This window comes from Primulina huaijiensis, chromosome 2 (assembly GCF_012295235.1).
Source record: "Primulina huaijiensis isolate GDHJ02 chromosome 2, ASM1229523v2, whole genome shotgun sequence".
Lineage (NCBI taxonomy): Eukaryota > Viridiplantae > Streptophyta > Magnoliopsida > Lamiales > Gesneriaceae > Primulina > Primulina huaijiensis.
Window position 1 is genome coordinate 24,320,625 of NC_133307.1, and position 20,145 is coordinate 24,340,769.

General features: G+C 34.4%; 2 protein-coding genes and 2 pseudogenes across 2 annotated transcripts; 3 read left to right on the top strand and 1 right to left on the bottom strand.

Annotated features, from left to right (window-relative positions):
* Positions 1–826: 826 nt before the first annotated feature.
* Positions 827–4,901, top strand: LOC140970813 (uncharacterized; annotated as a pseudogene).
* Positions 4,902–6,042: 1,141 nt separating this feature from the next.
* Positions 6,043–9,574, top strand: LOC140970814 (putative methylesterase 11, chloroplastic; annotated as a pseudogene).
* Positions 9,575–11,110: 1,536 nt separating this feature from the next.
* LOC140970815 (large ribosomal subunit protein eL39-like) lies at positions 11,111–11,366 on the bottom strand. The gene has a single exon (XM_073432743.1). It carries the CDS (start codon positions 11,346–11,348, stop codon positions 11,214–11,216), a length of 135 nt encoding a protein of 44 aa, XP_073288844.1. The 5' UTR covers positions 11,349–11,366; the 3' UTR covers positions 11,111–11,213.
* Positions 11,367–17,290: 5,924 nt separating this feature from the next.
* Positions 17,291–20,143, top strand: LOC140970816 (receptor-like protein kinase FERONIA). The gene has a single exon (XM_073432744.1). It carries the CDS (start codon positions 17,349–17,351, stop codon positions 19,971–19,973), a length of 2,625 nt encoding a protein of 874 aa, XP_073288845.1. The 5' UTR covers positions 17,291–17,348; the 3' UTR covers positions 19,974–20,143.
* Positions 20,144–20,145: the final 2 nt, after the last annotated feature.

Consider the following 20,145-nt stretch of genomic DNA (forward strand, 5'->3'; position numbering starts at 1 on the left):
AATCATAGAAATTTAATTATTCTAAATTATTGTGTTAGAGAAGCTCGATCAAAAATCAAATGACGACTGAAAAACATTTAACAGGGACCGATAAATAACTACAGTTTTTCATCATTTGATTATGAATCAAATCATGTCAATCTATTCTTGGTAAATAATATAGTAAGAGTTAATTTTGCTCGTGACTTATCACTAATAAACAACTGAAGTGCGATCGACAAAAAATAAAACGACAATTGAGAAAAATTTGATATTGACTAAGGGACGACTTCATTTTTTCGTCATTCGATTATGATTAAAATCATCTCATTTGATTCTTGGTAAATAATATTCTAAGAGTTAATTTTGCTCATAATTTATTATCAACAAGCAACAGAAAAGTGGCCGACAGAAAATTAAAAGACGACTGAGAAACATTTGATATTGACTGAGATATAACTACGTTTTTTTATAATTTGATTACAAATCAAATTGTGTCATTTGATTCTTGGTAAATAATATTGTAAGAGTTAATTTTGCTCATAATTTATCACCAACAAGTAATGGAATGGCCACCGAAAGAAAACTAAAGAACGACTGAGAAACATTGGATTTTGATTGAGAAGCTATTGAAGACAAGTAAAGAACTATTGAATGTCAGAATAACAATCAAATATACATACACAAATAAGACTTTATGTCACCATTTCACAATAGTCCAAAAACATGAAAATTACCGAAAAACTAAAAATCATTAATAGAGGGAAAAAAAATCTATTACATCAAGTGCACTATAACTACAAATATCACTAATTACAATTTTCAAACCAATAATTTACTTTTTGTTCATTTACATATCAAACAAGATCTATAAAACTTCAAATCGACCTTCATCAACCACCACCACAATCATGGATCGATTTACATTTGGCCGTTTATCTTTTGGTTTATTAGCACCTGATGCGTTTATCTATTCAACTTATATTGAAGGACTTTGTATGCATGGGAGGTCTGAGATGGGCTATGCGATCTTACGTTCTTGGAGAGCTTAAAATTTCCAAATTGATGAATACGCCTATATTTCTGTGATTCGGGGGTTGTTAAAGAAAATAAGCTCGGAGACGCAGAGATTGTCTTAGTTGATATGGAAGAACAAGGGCTAGTTCCTAAAGAGTTTAGCTACAGTCCCTTGATCCGGTGGTATTGCGCTTCAGGTGACATAGTTACGGCTTTAGCCTTACACAATGAGATGGTGGCAAAGGGTGTCAAAACTAATTGTTTCATAGTCACTTTGATTCTTCAGTGTTTGTGCCTAAAGGGTATGCCGGACGAAGCGGTAGGCCAGTTCTTTGACTTTATGAAATCGGGTATTTTTCTTGATGAGGTCGCATATAATGTTGTTATTGACGCACTGTGCAAGATGGGTAAATTAGAGGAGGCGATGGAATTGTTTGATGAGATGAAGAGAAAGAAGTTGATTCCAGATCTAGTGCATTACACCACTTTGATAAATGGCTATTGTCTTTATGGAAAGATTTTTGATGCTATAAGCTTATTAGAGGAAATGAACAAAATGGGATTGAAACCTGATTTTATAACTTATAATGTTCTTGCCAGTGGATTGTCTCGAAAAGGTCTATTGAAAGAGGTGCATTTCCTTTTCGATAACATGAAAGGACAAGGTTTGACTCCAAGCACTGTGACGCATAACATGATAATTGAAGGCCTTTGCGTTGGAGGAAAAGCCAAGGAAGCTGAAAAGTACTTCAGTAGTTTAGAAGAAAAGAGTCTCGAAAATTATGCTTCCATGATCAATGGGTACTGTGAATCGAGCATGGTGACAACAGCTTACGAAGTTTTTCTCAGATTGGTCATGCGAGGATTTCTGGTAAAAAAGAGTTCTTGTTTAAAACTTCTAACCAGCCTTTGTTTGGATGGAAAATATGACCGAGCTATCAAGCTGTTTGAGATAATCCTTTCTTCTGTCGACGGTCCTAGCAAGAAAATGTACAGAACTCTCATATCTTCTCTATGTCGTGCTGGAAATATGAAAAAGGCTCGATGGGCATTTGATAGTATGGCCAGCAAAGGATTGTCTCCCGATGTAATAATGTTCACCATAATGTTGAATGGTTATTGTCAGGTGAATTGCCTCCGAGAATCCCTTGATCTCTTCAATGATATGAAGCGAAGGGGCATTAGCCCTCACATAATCACTTATACTGCCATGCTTGACTGACATTCGAAAATAAATTTGAAAAAAGTTCAATCTCAGGCAGGTCACGAAGGAATCGACAAGAAACTGGCAGCTTCGACCTTCTGGCCAGAGATGAAGGAGATGATATTAAAGCCCGATGTCATTTGCTACACAGCTTTAATCGACGGTCAATGCAAATCTGACAACCTTCAGGGTGCTGTTTCCCTGTTCAATGAGATGATTGAACATGGTTTACAACCGGATACCGTCACATACACGGCCCTCTTATCTGGGTATTGTAAGCAGGGGCATATGGGCAAGGCCTTAACACTGTTAAATGAGATGTCATCTAAGGGAATAGAACCAGATTGTCGGACCATGTCAACATTGCATAATGGTATTGTAAGAGTGAAGAAAGTACAGTTCCGCCATTGGTACAACATTCGGTATTTGTTGTTTAGTTCTCAACTTCTCACTAGCTGTTTTATTATTTGGTGTTAGATTTTTGCTTTAATATTGTTTGAAAATGTGGCTATTCTCTTTCATCGTTCTCACATCAGATGGGGAGGGAGTTGCATGTATTTGGGTACCAAAGCAGGAGATTTTACATATACAGATTAATGCAGCTAGCTGATAATGCTGATCAAAATCCCAAAGAGTTTCTTGTTATCCTTTGTGGTTCGAGAGAGCGCACACAATTGAGGGAAATAAGGCTTTTGCAAGCTGCCTAGACAGCTATGTACCAATGTCCTGTGAAAACTGAGCATTTCCAGGTTCCTATTTTTCTGAGATTCAACTCTATGGCACGTTTTGTATGTATGTCGGTTTGTTAAATTATGTCCCCAGACTCATGTCTTCTGCTGGGACATGGGTGCCGTTGCTTCTGTGAATCAGGCAATACAATTGAATCCTCTACTCCTGATTATATTTTGAGTATTTTCCTGATTGCATCTTTGTTGTAATTATTTCTGTGTAGTGACTGGAGCATAATGGTTTAAACACTTGTAAATTGGCGTGACTCTCTGATAGCTTGAACATTAGTTTATATATTGATCTTTAAGCTGTTTTTAGGTCCACTATTGTTTCATTCAAGCGTGTTCTTGATGTCATTCTCCTGTTCAGGACCTTGTCTGCAAGACTTTCTACGAATTTTGGTTTGTGGAGCATTTGGGCTTGCAGACCCATTCATTTAAAGATGGCAGTTGTCTCCCATTGGAAGTGGCTAAGAAGACGGAACAAATTGTTGAGATGCTGAGAATAATTTCTAGTCATAAACCACTTGTTATTGTTATTAAAAGAAACTTAGCGCTTGTTTTCTTTCCACAATCAGCCAAAGCTGCTGGAATAAATCCTGTATTACTTGCTTCAGTACGTGGATGCTGTAAGTTGATGTGCAATTGTTTGTTGGAAAAAGTTTTGCAGGTAATGCTTTTGGAGAAAGTGGATTCATATTTTGTATGCTTTCTGGTTCCTTGTGTTTGCTTAGATTGTTTTGTTCCAATTTTTGTAAAATTCACTTGAATATCTTCTCTACCCAGGAATTACCAAGTTCATCATTTTGAAAATTAATGTCTCTTGCTTCTTTGATGAAATAATGCAACAGGAAATTATCAAGGACTTAAATATCCTTATAATATTGTGGCATTTTCACTCTTTTTTCCCTCTAAAAGTAATCTTTATCCGGCAATGCTAATTGGCGAATTTGCCATGTTCCTCCAGGTTACTGAAGTAAGTAGTGAGGAAGGAGAAGAGCTCATGCTACCATATGCTTTACTATTGCATGCCTTTTATTTGGCGGATCCTACTCTATGCGTTCCAGCTTCTGATCCTTCTCAGTTTTTGGTCACCCTACAACCATATCTGAAAAGTCAGGTCAATCAAATTTCTTTCCCAGTAACACAACTCATACAAATGAAGATACTCTATAATACCTTTATGTTATAGCATGGATTCAGGCAATGAATGCGTAACAAAAGTCTCTCGTGAATAAATATGATGGTTTTAACCTATCAATGTTGAGATTCTTGTTGACGGTGTGCTCAGTATTCCACGTTTATTGTTGGAATATCGCATTTTGTTTCTTGGATGTTTCTTGGTGGCTTTCTATTGTGGGGATTCTCTGTATTTGTTTTAGAGAAAAATAACTATTTTTTATTTTTTTTGGAAGGTCGGATTTCAGTAATTGAAAATATGATTATTTGATCTTTGGTTCGTGCTGTTGAATTTCTCCAAAGCTTTTGTAATTATAGTTTTATATATTTTTTGAAGGCATTAGTGTTGATGTTTTTCCATCTTCCATAGCACAGCTTTTTTATTAACGACTATTTATAGCTTGGCATCATGTTGCATTTGTTATGGCTAAATTATTCATTTTCTGGGTTGTATAACAATTAAGGCAAAGATTTCCTTGCATGGATAGACGTGAAACGGTGTAAACAGTTGTTTCATCCTGTGAAAATTCTTTTAATTTATCTCCAAGTCCTTCCCATTCTTCAAAAATGACTGAAAATCTTGTTTGCATGGAGCTTAACTTAATAACTAACCATTAGAGTTTTGTTTTCTGAACTTCGGTCGAAGTTTCACCTAAACGTGATCGATCTTAACAACATATACCGCTAGTTCCTAAATTCTTATATGAAATAGGGAATTTCACTAAGTCGATTCATAGGAAATGTCGAATCAAACCCTTCTCGGGTATTGTAGCTCCTGGCCTCTCTTTGCTCTCATTCATCATGTAGTGTCACATGCTCGAACATTGGCTCGAGACATTTTCTCTCAATCGATTCACTAAGCTAGTTACTAGTACCCCGACACATCGGACCATACACCCCCAATTCGACAAAAGATTGTTTTCTACTAAATTAAGGTTTGGCTTGCCTTCTCGATTTTTTAAGAAACAGGGTTCTGACCATCGATTTTAGAACATTGGTAAGTCGTAGGTAAAAAAAAAAGTCTAGAAGGGTAAAGACTTTTTAAAATTAGGGGCAGCTTGAGTCGAATCAATGTAGGACTGTCTCTCATATTCAACACACAAAATCTTCAATATTATTTTTATATGCGTATCAATCACACCTGTTTTGTATATCTAAATCTAAATTAATTGTATACAGTGATATACTGATATTTCTATAAATAAAATAGAGACGGCAAATAACTAATGAGTGGGTCTCATGTGAGACCGTCTCACACAAGTTTTTGCCATAACTAATTACTTACATTTCACGACTTTGCATGTCAAAAGAAATAGACGCATCGAAAAAGTAATAAATTTTAAATTTAATAAAAAGAAGCATTTAATTTTCAAGGATATCTGAACTTAATGGAAATTTACTTTATATACCATAAAAATAATGACATTTAATCTCTCTCTCTCTCTCAAAAGAAAAGACAAATCACTTATTTGGGACAATAAATGTATACTTACATAAACAATCTCAACTTTAAATTTAAATATTAAAGCTTTAGATATCATCATCTCATTATATTTTTATGATCTTTAACTTCTAGAAGGATAAAGACTACATAATTCCAAAAATTATAATAATGGAAAAACATTTTTACTACAAAAATTTTATTTTGGTGTAAAATAATATTTTTTTTCTATATAAATTTATATGGTTTTTCTAAAAATAGATAAATATGATATAAATATTAATTTTAATATTTATTTTTTTAGGTGAAATTAGTATTGCATGTGTTTTTTCTTTATCTTTTTTGAGCATAAGTAATGCATGTGTTTGATTAGATTGTGTAGCAATTAATAAGGAGAATATATAGCTAACATGCAATAATGTCAATTGAATGACAACATGATTCATGCATAAATAAATCGCAATTAATAGTATAGAATGTCATTTTAGTAATAATAACAAAAGTCGAGGCTAAGTTGTTAATCCATAAAAAAAACCACCACGCTTTTGCTTTTTGCTTCTTTATCGTCTTCCTCAACGAGTAAAGGCCAACTTCTCTGCGACTGCGTGCTTTGCTAATTCATATCTCACGGTTTAATAACTGTAACTACCGTATTTATGTAACTGTAGACGTTTACGTTCTTTTACTCTACTTGCATGCGACGATCCGATAACTATCATCGTCGTCGGTCGAACGATGGGGTCATGTTTCTCGCGGGACGGTGGATCAACGGCGACGAGAAGACCGTCGAAGCGAATTGCGAATCGCTCAGCCTCGCTGGTGGGAGGCGGTGCTGTGGGAAGCAGTCGGTGGGCGAGGATTCGATCATCGAGGAAAGAGGATGGCTTGATTCATGAGCAAGCGCTGGCGGCGGCGATCCTGTTTCAGCAACAGAAGCAGAACGGAGGTGGGACGCAGTTTGACAGGTCTTCTTCGTTAAGGTATCGGAGTGTTAAAGAGAAGAAAAATCAGGCGTTGCCGAGGAGTTCGAGCTCCAGAGCTAGGTCGCTCACTGATCCCCTGCTACAACCTCATCAACTTGTTAATCAGGTGGATACGAGTTTAAAAAGTATTCGATTAATTTATTTATCTATATTCGTAATTTTTTCTGATTAATGTTTGTGTTTTATCAGTTGAAATTGTTTGATTTGTGGTAATCTGTATCCAAAATTTAGCTTTGTTTTGTGATTTATCCTCAGTTTACCAAGGTGATTAGAGAAACATTGAATGGGTAATTGTGTTGATAATGGTCTAACCAACAATGGAGTCTGGCTGTAAAGTTGAAACTGTTATTGCTTTATCGAAGTTTGCGTTTTTTTGGCTTTTGTTAAAAAAATGGGTGGTGCAAAATGACACCGTTGATATCTTTTATTAACCATATTTTTATTAGACGACGACAATTTTTATTTTTATTTTTGTGGGAATTGTTGACTGCATAAACATTTAAATGCTTCATTCATGCTCTGCAATGTTAAGAAACTCAGTTTTTCAGTAGAGTTTTCGATTCGTGGATTGTTTTTCGACTTTTTTCATTTCAAGACAGCAAGGTTTTAAATTTTTTATTTTTTCTTTGTTCATGCTGGAGGGTCCGACGTTAACAAAGGTCGCAGTTGATGGACTTGTTTTATTTTTATTATCGCAGTCTACATATTCACATTTTCAAAATCTTAAAGCTTATAACGGACTTAGCAAATTGAGCTGAGAGTCTAGTTATTTCTGCGATCTACGAGGATAAAATTGTTGGGTCTGAACTCCGAATCGTTAAGATGGCTTGCCTTGGACTATTTCTGGTGTTGTGTTTGGAGCGGAAGAAGCATAGGCAGGGCCTGGGCCACTTACTGTGAACTTACAATGAAAATTTTCATTCGATGGGACACTGCTTGTGTTCACAGTTAATCGTAGGGGTGGCGGTGAGTGGTTATATTACATGGCCAGGGTTTAATTTTAGTGTTGACATTTCAACTGTGAGCTGTGTGGTTCTTTAATGCTCTACTCCATTCTGAGTTGTTGACTCCAAATATTTCATAATCTCTGTTAATTTTTCACGTAAAAGAATATATTTTTTGTGCTACATTGGATTAGGTCGCCTCAAAGTATTCCTGGTGGTCTTCTAATTCATCTATCATCTTGGCTTTTGCATCCATTATCTATATATAACTAAATCAATTCAAATGATATTTTGTTCTTTTTATCTTGTCTCAGTGTTAGGGAGAAAAGCATAAAATTTATTTACTGTTCTCTTTTAAGGATATGATCAGTTCTATATTGCCAGGATATCAACCTTGCGAATCTTGAAACCAGCCATTTCGTACTTGTTCATGGTGGTGGCTTTGGTGCCTGGTGCCGGTATAAAACGATTGCGCTACTAGAGGAAGGTGGATATAAAGTAACAGCTGTGGAGTTGACTGGTTCTGGGATTCATTCGTTTGACACGAACCACATCACCAGTCTTTCACAATATGTGAAATCGCTTACTGATTTTTTTGAGAAGCTGGCTGAAGGAGAGAAGGCAAGATATTATCAAAACATTGTAAACAAATAATAATAATAAATAATATTATGATAATAATTATAATCTGTGTCTGCGACATTTCAGTACTTTGTTTTCTGAGATAAAATTTAAATACTATTCCACTAAATGGTGTATTACCGGTATGAAATATTAACGAGTTGTACACTAAAGGAAATTTGTTTGTTTTGCTTTACGTGTATTTAAAAACTAGAATTTAATTTATGATCGTGTTGTTATGCTTAGACTGTTTGCTTTAACACCATATTTTTCTGTAAGTAATGTCCTCGATTGATGCAGGTGATTTTAGTTGGACACGATTTTGGCGGGGCATGTATATCATACGCAATGGAGCTGTTTCCCTCTAAAGTTTCAAAAGCTATTTTTATTGCTGCAACAATGTTGATCGATGGCCAAAGTGCCCTTGATGTGTTTTCAGAGGTATGATTTCTATCTGGTCTACTTTGTCTCATATGGTTTCTTTGCATTCAAACAGACGGAATCACCCTTGGCAAAATCAGCCTGCTTACTTAGATGAAGCTTTTGAATGGCATGTTACAGTGTCAATGATCTATAATTCTTTGTTACCTAAACATAAAATGATTCTCCCAGGGCATAGTTTTTGGTCCTTGAAGCTCCTAAACATTTCCTACGTATACTCGGTTTTTTGCTACTCTTATTAAAGGTAAGGGAAAATCTCATCACCTTAAGATCTTAAGTTCCAGTTTGGATACTTCTACTTGAGCCACATGGCCATGTCCCCGTCATACAGTCCCAAGTGAGCTTTCAGAGTCAATATACTATTAAGTAGTATAGAAATTTGTTCGCTGCATGGAAAATATGAAGAAACTGAAACGGAATTGCTATTTCAGGCAGAATCAAATGAATTGATGCGACGAGCACAAATATTCCTATATGCCAATGGAAATGATCAATCTCCAACTGCTATTGATTTCGATAAGTCCCTCTTGAAAGACTTGCTATTCAACCAGAGTCCCACAAAGGTAGTGTGGCATTTGTAAACCGAGAAATTGATCTCACTTTTTTTGCGCATGTAAACTATTACTAATTCCTTGGTCATTCTCCTTTGCCAGGATGTTGCATTGGCTTCTGTCTCAATGAGATCAATTCCCTTTTCACCAGTTTTGGAGAAACTCTCTCTTTCTGAAACAAAGCAAGGGGTTGTTAGAAGGTTTTTTATCAAAACGCTGGAAGACAATGCCATACCCGTTGTTGTACAAGAATGCATGATAAATAGAAGCCCTCCGGAGCAGGTATTCAATCTTTAAAGGTGCGGACCACTCACCTTTTTTCTCAAAGCCTCAGGCGTTGCATAAACTTTTTGCAGAGGTATCGAAGATTCCATGAATGTGTTTTATGGTGATCGATTCTGAAGTCCATTTATTCTTGAGTTTCTGCATCCTGAGTATTTTAACATCAAACAGAGATGCGGTCTGGATGGATTTAGTTTTGTTTAAGCTAACGAGTAGATATGTATCTTCAAGTTTTTACTTCTTATAAACTTCTGAACATTTTTTCACCATAAGATGCTCAACGTTCATAACCTCTACTGGCGATACACCATTTTCTGGAAATTGTTAAATAAAAGAGACGATATAGTTCCTTGATTTATTATGCATTACCATTATTTCCCTACCGATCTTCATTAACAACCGGTGATTTGATTCTATAATCCACCCCTTTTTATCTGCGTACATGGTATTTCATCGCCTGTATTGATCATGTAATAAATAGCTCTTACATGCAAAATAAAAAAACCCATTATTTTAAAGACGTATGGAAAGAGAAATACTATAGAATATGCATAAGAATAATGAACTCGTGAAATCCATTGGGAGTTGTATGCTAATCAGCCACAAATTTAAAACTACTGGGATACTGGAATTCTGTCAAGTCTACGCAACAAATGAAATGATCTTTGCAAGACTTGGAAGAACAGTCGTGCTCAAGTTATTCAAAACTTTTTCCCTACTATAGATCAACTTGACAATGCAAGCTACCCTGCTACCGCCATTAAGTCTTAGAACCAACAATAAGCCACCATGGCAATCTTAATTTTGAATTCCTCAGGTAACATGAATTAATCATTGTACCACACATGAAATTCCAGGGGAGCAGACAGTGAAGACACTTTCCATAACAAGAAATGCCACAAAAATTAAATCTGGAGAAGAAAATGATTACGAAACTCATGCTGAATCTATCAACCTTCTAGGCAAAACTGCATTATATAAGAAAACATCCACAACCCTTCAATCTAGTGGTTGAGTGGAAGCTCACTGGGATCAAATGGCCTAATTCCTTTGGCCATGTTGAGTGTATGAAATAGTATTGATCTCACGTGGCAAAAAATTTGGCCCATCACTGACGGAAGCATATCAAAATCAGAAACCGCGCTTGTTCAACCAAAAGCCACAAACCTTAAATTTAATCATATCAGGAAAATAGAAAACACAGGCATTTCTCTCTAAACATAGCATCCCAGGATGGAACACACTTTTTTAAAACAAAGTTCAAATCTTTGTTTAGTAGTCATCTAAAGTCTACAAATATACATGACGATCCATTAAATTCTGCATAAGTTCCTAGATTATGACAGTAGATAATGAAGCACATAAAGATTCAAGGAATTACAATTTAGAGGATACCTCATGTTCCAAGGGAAACCCAAATACACAATGGTATCACAGCCACATATTAGTTGAATAAAAAAAATAACAAACTTTCGACAAGGTATGAGTGTGCTATCAAATATTTTAACCATCACATCATCGCAAAGCTAACATTCAAATTCAGTTCCAAGTCAATTACATGAAAGGGTTTATCCAATGAAAGATATCATAGATAATAATCATCATCATCATCATCATCATCATCATAGCACTTCATCGCTAGTTGCGGGGTCAGCTACACGGACTAAGCAATTTTCCGACGTGCCATAGATAATCAAGAATCCAAATTTGAAAATCAACATCTAAAATACAGAACATCAATCAAAACAAAAAGAAATCTTTCATCGGTATTATGATCCTCATTCAAAACATTAAACACGAAATCCTGACAGGAACAAAAAACAACATCGAGAAAAGGGAAAACTCAGAATCCAAGTTTGGTGCGACGCCAATGGCGGCGCTTGGCGTTGTATCGGATGGTGTTGTCAGTCCGCATGCGGATCCAGTACGGAATCGGCCTGTTTTGCCTCTGCTTCTTCGCTAATTTCTTCTTTATCATGAACGACTTGTGCGACGGCTGTAAATCCATATTATACACACAAACGTAAATCCATGTTATACACACACAGTTACAAATTTTCAGTTATAAAATTCAAGCCAAAAACAGTTTGAAGCACATTAATTTTCCAGGTGAATGGGAGTCCTAAAGGCAAAGGTACCATTTTGAGTTCCGGCAGCAAACGAATCTGTCCCTAGGGTTCTGCTGCGTAAAAAGTATAGCCTTGCGAGAAGCGGCGATATGAAACCCTAAAGAATGGAAGATTATCTATTTGCCCCTCATATTTAGGATAAATTATATAAATCACCTTCAAAATAGCTCTCCTCACATTGTACTAAAAATAGTACAATTTTAACTATAAAATAATAAAATTTTTGTACGAAATATAATATAAAATATTATTCAACATATCGACTTTAAACTCGACTCCAAAAAAAAGATTCTTAAAATATTTTATAAATTATTTACTTAGAAATTAGTTAAAGATAACAATAAATTTACACTTAAATTATAATAAAAATAATGTCATTCTTAGAAACAAATAATTATAAACTAATTTAATCTAATAAAATAATTTGTATTTATTTTTTATTAAATATGTTATTTTTTACACTTATATTCTTGTATTATTTATTGATTATTTCATGTTTTTTATTCATAATATCTAAAAAAATCAGGATAATAATATACATAAACCATTGTATAAATTAAATGATCTTGATACAAATTGTTGCACAAAACTAATAATGATAAACAAATGTATTTAGATATAAAAACCATGTAAGATTTATGTAAAATAAACATATGAACTTAACAACTCAACAATTTTATGTACTCACGTTATTATTAAAAAAAATTTGTTCTGAAAATTAATAAATTATGTGTCAATAAATATTAATTCATCTAGTAATTTTATTAACATAAAATAATAAATATACTTAATTTATTTCAAATAATAAATTTAAAATATAAATATTTAATTATTTATTAACATAAAATTTATATTATTTAATTCAATTATAAAATAATTTTATACACATAATTTTATACACAATTAATTAAATATAGAAATCTACATTGAAAAGATGAAGAAAGATCTCTACAAGAATATTGGATGTTCAAATTCAAAATCGGACAAATCTATGGCATCTGAATCTAGTGAGAATAAATTTATTCATCTGATGCAGATGCATGATGCTCAAGATCCAAAGGATGATATTCCTCAATTTTCTCAGATCAATGAAATTTTTAAAAATCTCAAAAATCCATTAAAAGATAATATTAAAGATGATTAGGATATTCATCTTTAATCATCATGTCACGTTGCATTACCAACTAGTGGATGGTGACATATCATATCAAATGTGGAATCTCACACAGTGGCATGTTATCATGACAAAAGTGGGTGGCATATCACTATTTACTTTTTGAATTTTGTAATCATGTTACTGTTTGCTTTAATAAAGCATTTACTGTTTATATTTTTAGTTGGAATATGGGGTTTCATGTCCGGCACTTCCACCTATTTATATGACCATTCTGTGTTCTTAAGAGGGGACGGTCGAGTTTGCTCTCCTCTATTCCTCTCTTGTAAACAACCCTTCTTAATAAAAGCTTCCACTTATTCAAGACTTCTATTCTGATTATAATTCTGTAAGCTTATTTCTTGTTTTATTTTCTGTTTACAGTTTTAATTTTTATATTTTCGTATATTAGCATGAATGACAGGATAAAACATTCGTGTTAAATCATCCCATTACTAACTCATGATATTTATTTATTTGTAACTTGGAATTAAATTGAAATGATAAAAGATCTCATTTAAATTTTGGAATTTGATGTAATATAAGGGTTAATGGTTGAACATAAGGTTTAAAGACGAACCAGAAAATAGTAAACACAAGGTTCGAAGTAATTAGGAGGCATAAATTCATGTTGTTGCCCTTCAGCCTGCTTAGCCGAGAGATGGCGTTTAAGGCTTTTATGGGTGATTTTTATGAATTTATGTTTCTGAAGTTATCTTCGGGAAATCCTCTATTGTTTAATTTCTCTGGTATATCTTTGTAATTCCTTTTATGTTTTGTAAAATTGTCATAGCTGAACCTTATATTCATTTTTATTCTGAAAATTAAATACTTTTTTTTATTAGTTCAGTAATTTGAATATGGTATATAGGCTGGAAACCAATAATCTCCATGTGTGCGAAAGCCACTAGGGAAACATTTGGTAAAACAACGCCACATATCAGATTCAATTTGTATTCCAAGCCTATATATATATATATATATATATATAACTGTAGCGATAAACAATGGAATGACATGCGAGTAAACAAACTGTCTACGGTTCTGAGAACTATGTCAAGCTAACTCATCCGTCACTTGAATTGCATTTCTTCTGCAATGTTGAATCTTCATATCTCTGGAACAAATGATTCATATTTGCTTAGCTATTGGTTCATAAGGAGAGAAAATAGCTTGTTTTTCTATGGTTCGGATCACTTTTATAGCATATAATTGCTCTAGACCATCTCATACTAATAACTTTCTTCAACCCCTTTCTAACTGCAAATAATTATGATGTTCTAACACACAAAAATCCCTGAAAATTCCAACTTTCAACAAATATTTTTTAAAATTTACACATGAAACATTATATATTTTATCATCTTATATAATTTATCCTCGACATTACTTTTTTATCACTTTGATTACACATCATTCACTTTATTTTATGCTAAAAGATAAGGTTTTGTTCTTCAAGAGAGGGAAAAGAAAAAGAAAAAAAAAAGAAAGCGCATACATAATGTCTTGTTTTATTCTTACGATAACTTGCAATATTGTAGAATTGTATATTTCTTTTAAGGTTGTAAAAAGTTTTTATATAGCTTATTATTATTATTTGTCATTTAAAAACACGAGATTTTTAATTTAGACTAATAACTTTGAGTAGGTTTTCTTGTCAAACAGTATTGCGGATATTTTTATTAATGAGACGAGTCAACAATGCTCATATTTACAATAAAAAATAATATTTTTGATATAAAAAATAATAATTTTTCATAGATGACCCAAATAGAATATATGTATCACAAAATTGATCAGTAAGATCGTCTTACATTATTTACGTAAGTTTCTTTGAATAACTTTTGATATTGCATGTCACACCGGTTCATTTTCAAGATCTTCATAAACCTCAACTTGATATTTATATTTCATTGTAGGAACTTGTTAGATCACAATAGTTAGTCTTATTAGTTATTTTAAGAGAAGCACACCACTAAATGTCTAAATCTACATATATGTATATATTATCAAACAATATTAAACCTCCCTTTAAATAACTAACTCATGGTATATTGGTGAAATCTTTTTAAAAATTCCATAAATATCCATATTTTTCTACGGAAAAATATATTAATTCCCTAACTTCTTATTAAATTTTGCATCCAAGTTAAATCATGGGACTTCTTTTTAGTTCCTCATATCATCACCTCTATTATCTAGATCTTTAATTTTTCATTAATTTTTTCTCATTTGTGCTTCGTCCACTAGTTTATATTATTATATGTTAAAGATGTCAGTCATTCATGGTCACCAAATGTATGTTTCCTATTTTTCTCTTCACTGATAAATGATGGCAAAAACTTACGTGAAACAGTCTCAATGGTCATATTTTGTGAGACAAATCTTTTATTTGGGTCATCCATGAAAAAATATTACTTTTAATGTTAAGAGTATTACTTTTTATTGTGAATATCGGTAGGGTTGACTCGTTTCACAGATAAAGATTCGTGAGATCGTCTCACAAGAGACATACTCATGAATGATTAATTAAAATGATTGTTATATCTTTTCAAAAAGAAAATATAATAAAATCAAAACTCGAAAAACAATATTTAAAATAATTATACTGACTAATAATTGTTTAAGTGTGATTTTTTAATCTACTCGAAAATAAAATATAATAAAATCAAAAGTCAAAAATAGTATTTAAAAAAAATTCTATTAACATTATTATATTTTATGAAATTTAATATGTATGCATTTATCGCGTATTAATATCTATGTAAGAGATTTTAAATATGTAAAATATATCATGTATACTTAATCAGTTGGTTCATGCATGAATATACTGATTTTTGTCTAATTGAGTTGTGATTTGGAATGTCGCCCTTAATGTAAGCTATTATTAAAAATCAAAGGACTAGACTTTCCAACCCTCGTCATTAATTAAATATTTTTTAATTTCTTTTAGAAAAATATTTAAATAAAATATTGCTGATCACTCCACGTTTTACTCAAAGTTATAATTGATAGTAATAATACAAATTTAATATTTTAAATCGTACAATAGCTCAAGAACCGTGTTTAGATTTTTCTATCAAGTTGAGTCTGAAAATATAATGGTACATCTGTGTTGTTTTCGGTATTTTTGGACGTGAGATTTTTTGAAAATATGTTGATAATGCAATGTATGCTTGATTTTTAGTCCTTTTAAAATTAATTATATTATACATGCTCAGTTATACTTACCAGTGATTGGACACACACTATGTATTGTATTATATTATATTATATGATAAATGAATATTATTTATGCATTAAAGTGTTGTTTCTCAAATTTGATTAGTTATGAGATTTATAAAATTAAACATGACATGAGATTTAACAGAATGATTATTCTATAATTATAATTATGAAATGTGAAAATTTAAGAAGAACCTACTACATTAAATAAAAATATAAATAAAACACAATCATTTTTATTTTTTTCGAAAGAGTCAAGTTCGAGAACACAATAATATATATTAGAGCCAATGTGTTAGGATAATTTTGGATTTATTTTTAAAAAAGACCATCCAAAAACTAGCAGCAGCTAAAAGACCGACTCTTTAAAGAAAACAACTCTATTCAAAAACAAAAAAAAAAAGTTTCTTTTTCGGAGGAGGAATTCTAAAGATAAAAATAGCATATCCAATCCTGCAAAATCCATATTCTCGAACAAAAGTTATGAATAAAATATGTTCGGAAGAGTTCATCATTTAAGACGAGACACAGAAATGACTCTATCCAAAGATGGAGTTAATATTTGGGATCTCTCCCGTGATTAATTGTATAGATTCGTAATCGATGGGCTCATCGTGAAGTGTGTCGCTTTCTTAATAAGTGAATTGTGATTTAGAACGACGTCACATGGTGTAAGCTATTCATAAAAAGCAAACTATTAGATTGTCGGGTGAGACCATTGAGCTATCTCTTTTTCATCATATTAACACAATTTATGCCCTTAAGAATTTTAAGCACTACGAAGCTCTTTCATACACGGCCTAATCACTAATGCTGGTTTTTTTTTATTTAAGAAAAAGACATCCTCAAGTGTGTTTATTTTTTTTAAGAAAATGATATCTTAAAATGCATTTGAAATACATTTGAGGAAGTCATTTTTTTAAAAAATAATTGAAGAATTTTTCGGTTAATGTTCGGTGTTCATATCCGAATCTAAGTAGAAATAAACATATTCAATGAAATGGGCCAAAGTTTTAAGGATTTCTGCCGAAGTATGGATTAAACTAAACTACCATCAAAACTCATTAGCCGTTTGGCTTAAACATGTCCAATTTATTTCATCCTTAATAATTGAATTGTGATTTAGAGAAGTTGCCAGCCAGAAGTGTAAGCTGTTCTTAAAAATCAAACTACTTGACGTTCCAACATGTGCCATTAATCCCATCTTTTTAAAAATATTTATTATTTAAATAAATATCTAATCTAATCTAAATAATAAAAAAAAAAAGCAGGTATTTTCATTTTTAGTATATAATAAATTTATTGAAATTAAAAGAACGCATTATGATTGGCGGACAGCAGATAACCCTCGGAGACTTTTCTTACTGCAGTCTCCTTTAAGTCTTCCTTCATTCACTCGTTCTCTTCTCTTTTTTCTCACAAATTCCATATATGACCCAAAAAATAAATCTGAACTTTACACAATTCGCCAATGAAAACCATCATTTCCTTCCTCCTCCTCCACTTCATCGCCGCCGCCGCCGCGGCTCCTTATAATGCCACCGACTACATACTCCTAGACTGTGGAGCACCGTCCAAACAAACAGACGAAAACGGGAGGAGCTGGGACAGCGACGAGCGCTCGAAATACGAACCACCCGAGGCCACCGCCATATCCATCTCCTCTGAAGCTTCGCAACAGCACTCATCTGTGACACAGGTACCGTACCTGACCGCGCGTGTCTTCACCTCCAACTTCACATATACTTTCCCTCTTCTGGCCGGGCCGAAATTCCTCCGTTTGTATTTCTACCCGAGCATGTTCTCCGGTTACAATGGTTCAGAGTCTTTTTTCACGGTCACGGCGAATGGGTTCTTTCTAATGAAAAATTTCAGTGTGTCTCTCAATTCTGATCCCAGTAATCCTGCGTTTATCAAGGAATTTATCTTTAATGTTGATTCAAATCAGAGGCTTAACTTAACTTTCATACCGATTCCGGAGTCCTTTGCTTTCGTTAATGGGATTGAAATTGTATCAGTCCCTGAAAAGCTGTATTTCCGAGGAAATGACGAGCCGCTCAAGACTTCTACTCAAGTGTTTTATCTGAGAAGCGATACAGCTCTGGAAAATCTTTACCGGCTAAATGTTGGTGGAAGCGATATAGAAGTTCAGAATGATACGGGTATGTTTCGTGCCTGGAATCAAGATGATATCCATATATTTGGTGCAGATTACGGTTACACTCCTCATGAAGACAATGCTTCGATTAAGTATAACTCCCGAACGCCGGCATATTCTGCGCCCGAAAATGTTTACACCACTGCGAGAGTGACAGGCAATACAAGCGTGAGCCTGGAGTGGGCTTTTCCTGTTGATTCCGGGTTTAATTACCTGTTCAGGCTCCATTTTTGCGAGATTCAGCAGGAGGTGACGAAGCAGAATCAAAGGGTTTTCACGATTTCCATCAACAATGAGACGGTGGAGATACAGGCTGACATTATTAGTTGGACTGGCGGGAATGATATTCCTATCTTCATGGACTATGTGGCATGGGTTCGGGACGATGGCCGCCGTGGAAAGAAAGATCTCCGGCTTTCTTTAACTCCGGATAAGTTAAGCCAACCAGAATATTACAGTGCTGTTTTAAACGGTCTGGAAATTTTCAAAATCAGTGATTCGTATCGGAGTCTTGCAGCAGCCAATCCAGAACCTTTGGAGGATCAGTCAACCCCAAAAGCTGAGACGAATCCAGTGACCAAGAAGAGGAAAAGTTCTCCATTGATTTACGCTATTATTGCAAGTGTAATTGCAGCTATTGTTGTGGCCGCCGTCGTAAGTTTCTTGATTTTCCGGCGGCGCAGGAGAGTGAAAGACTCTGTGCACGCTAGTTTTCCCAAGTCATCGTGGGTCCCATTATCAACCGCGTCGAGATCCACCACAAAGACCACCGGTTCCGGCTTCTCCCTGCCGTCGGATTTATGCAGACATTTCTTGCTCGAGGAGATCAAATCGGCAACCAATAACTTCGATGATACTTATGTAATTGGCAAAGGAGGATTCGGCAACGTGTACAAAGGGTACATAGACACAGCCGGTTCCAACGCTGGAGCCACGGTTACTGCGGTGGCAATCAAAAGACTGAACCCATCATCAAACCAAGGTGCTCGGGAATTCCAAACTGAAATCGAAATGTTATCCAAACTCAGACACCTGCACTTAGTATCCCTAATCGGCTATTGCGACGAAAATGGAGAAATGATCTTAGTCTACGATTACATGTCCCATGGAACTCTACGTGAGCATCTCTACAATTCTGAAAACCCACCATTAAAATGGATCGACCGCCTCAAAGTCTGCATTGGCGCTGCAAAAGGGTTGCATTATCTCCACACGGGCACCAAATACCCAATCATACATCGCGATGTGAAATCTACCAACATATTATTGGATGAAAAATGGGTCGCAAAGGTATCAGATTTCGGGTTATCGAAAGTGGGCCCCACTGGCGACGGTCCCTCCCACGTTTCCACCGTGGTGAAAGGCAGCTTTGGGTATGTCGATCCAGAGTACTACCAGCGGCGGCAGTTAACAGACAAGTCCGACGTGTACTCATTCGGGGTCGTGTTGGTTGAAGTTCTATGCGGCCGACCAGCAATTCTTCAGAATCTGCCTAGAGAGCAAATGAACCTGGCCGAGTGGGCTAAATCTTGCTACAAAAAAGGGATTCTTGATAAGATTATCGACCCAAATCTGCGGGGTGGAATTTCTTCTGCGAGTCTGAATAAATACATCGAGACGGCGATGATTTGCTTGATGGATAAAGGGATTGAACGGCCGGTAATGAGCGACGTGTTGTGGAGCTTGGAGTTTGCATTACAGCGGCAGGAGGAGGCCGAGAATGATGGAGGTGGCGGCGGCGGCCAGTTTTTCGAGTTAAGCCCGCTGTATCCATTGATGAAGAACGGAGAGGCAAACACGACAGATGAAGAAGAAATATTTTCTGGCGGCGACCAGAATGTTTCAGGATCAAAAAGCACCAACTTGTTCACTGATAGCAGTGAGCGATTGAAGTCCGGTGATGTTTTCTCCGAAATCAAAAATCCATTGGGACGGTAAAAAATAATATTTACTAGTTCTTGGATGCGATACTTTTAACTACATATTTAGCATGTTACAGTTTGTTTGAAAATCTTTATATTTGGTGTGATATGAAATTTGATATTTCCATCCTTTGAAATTCATGAAATTCCAAATAATTGAAAAAGATCGAAACTTTAGTACTATAATT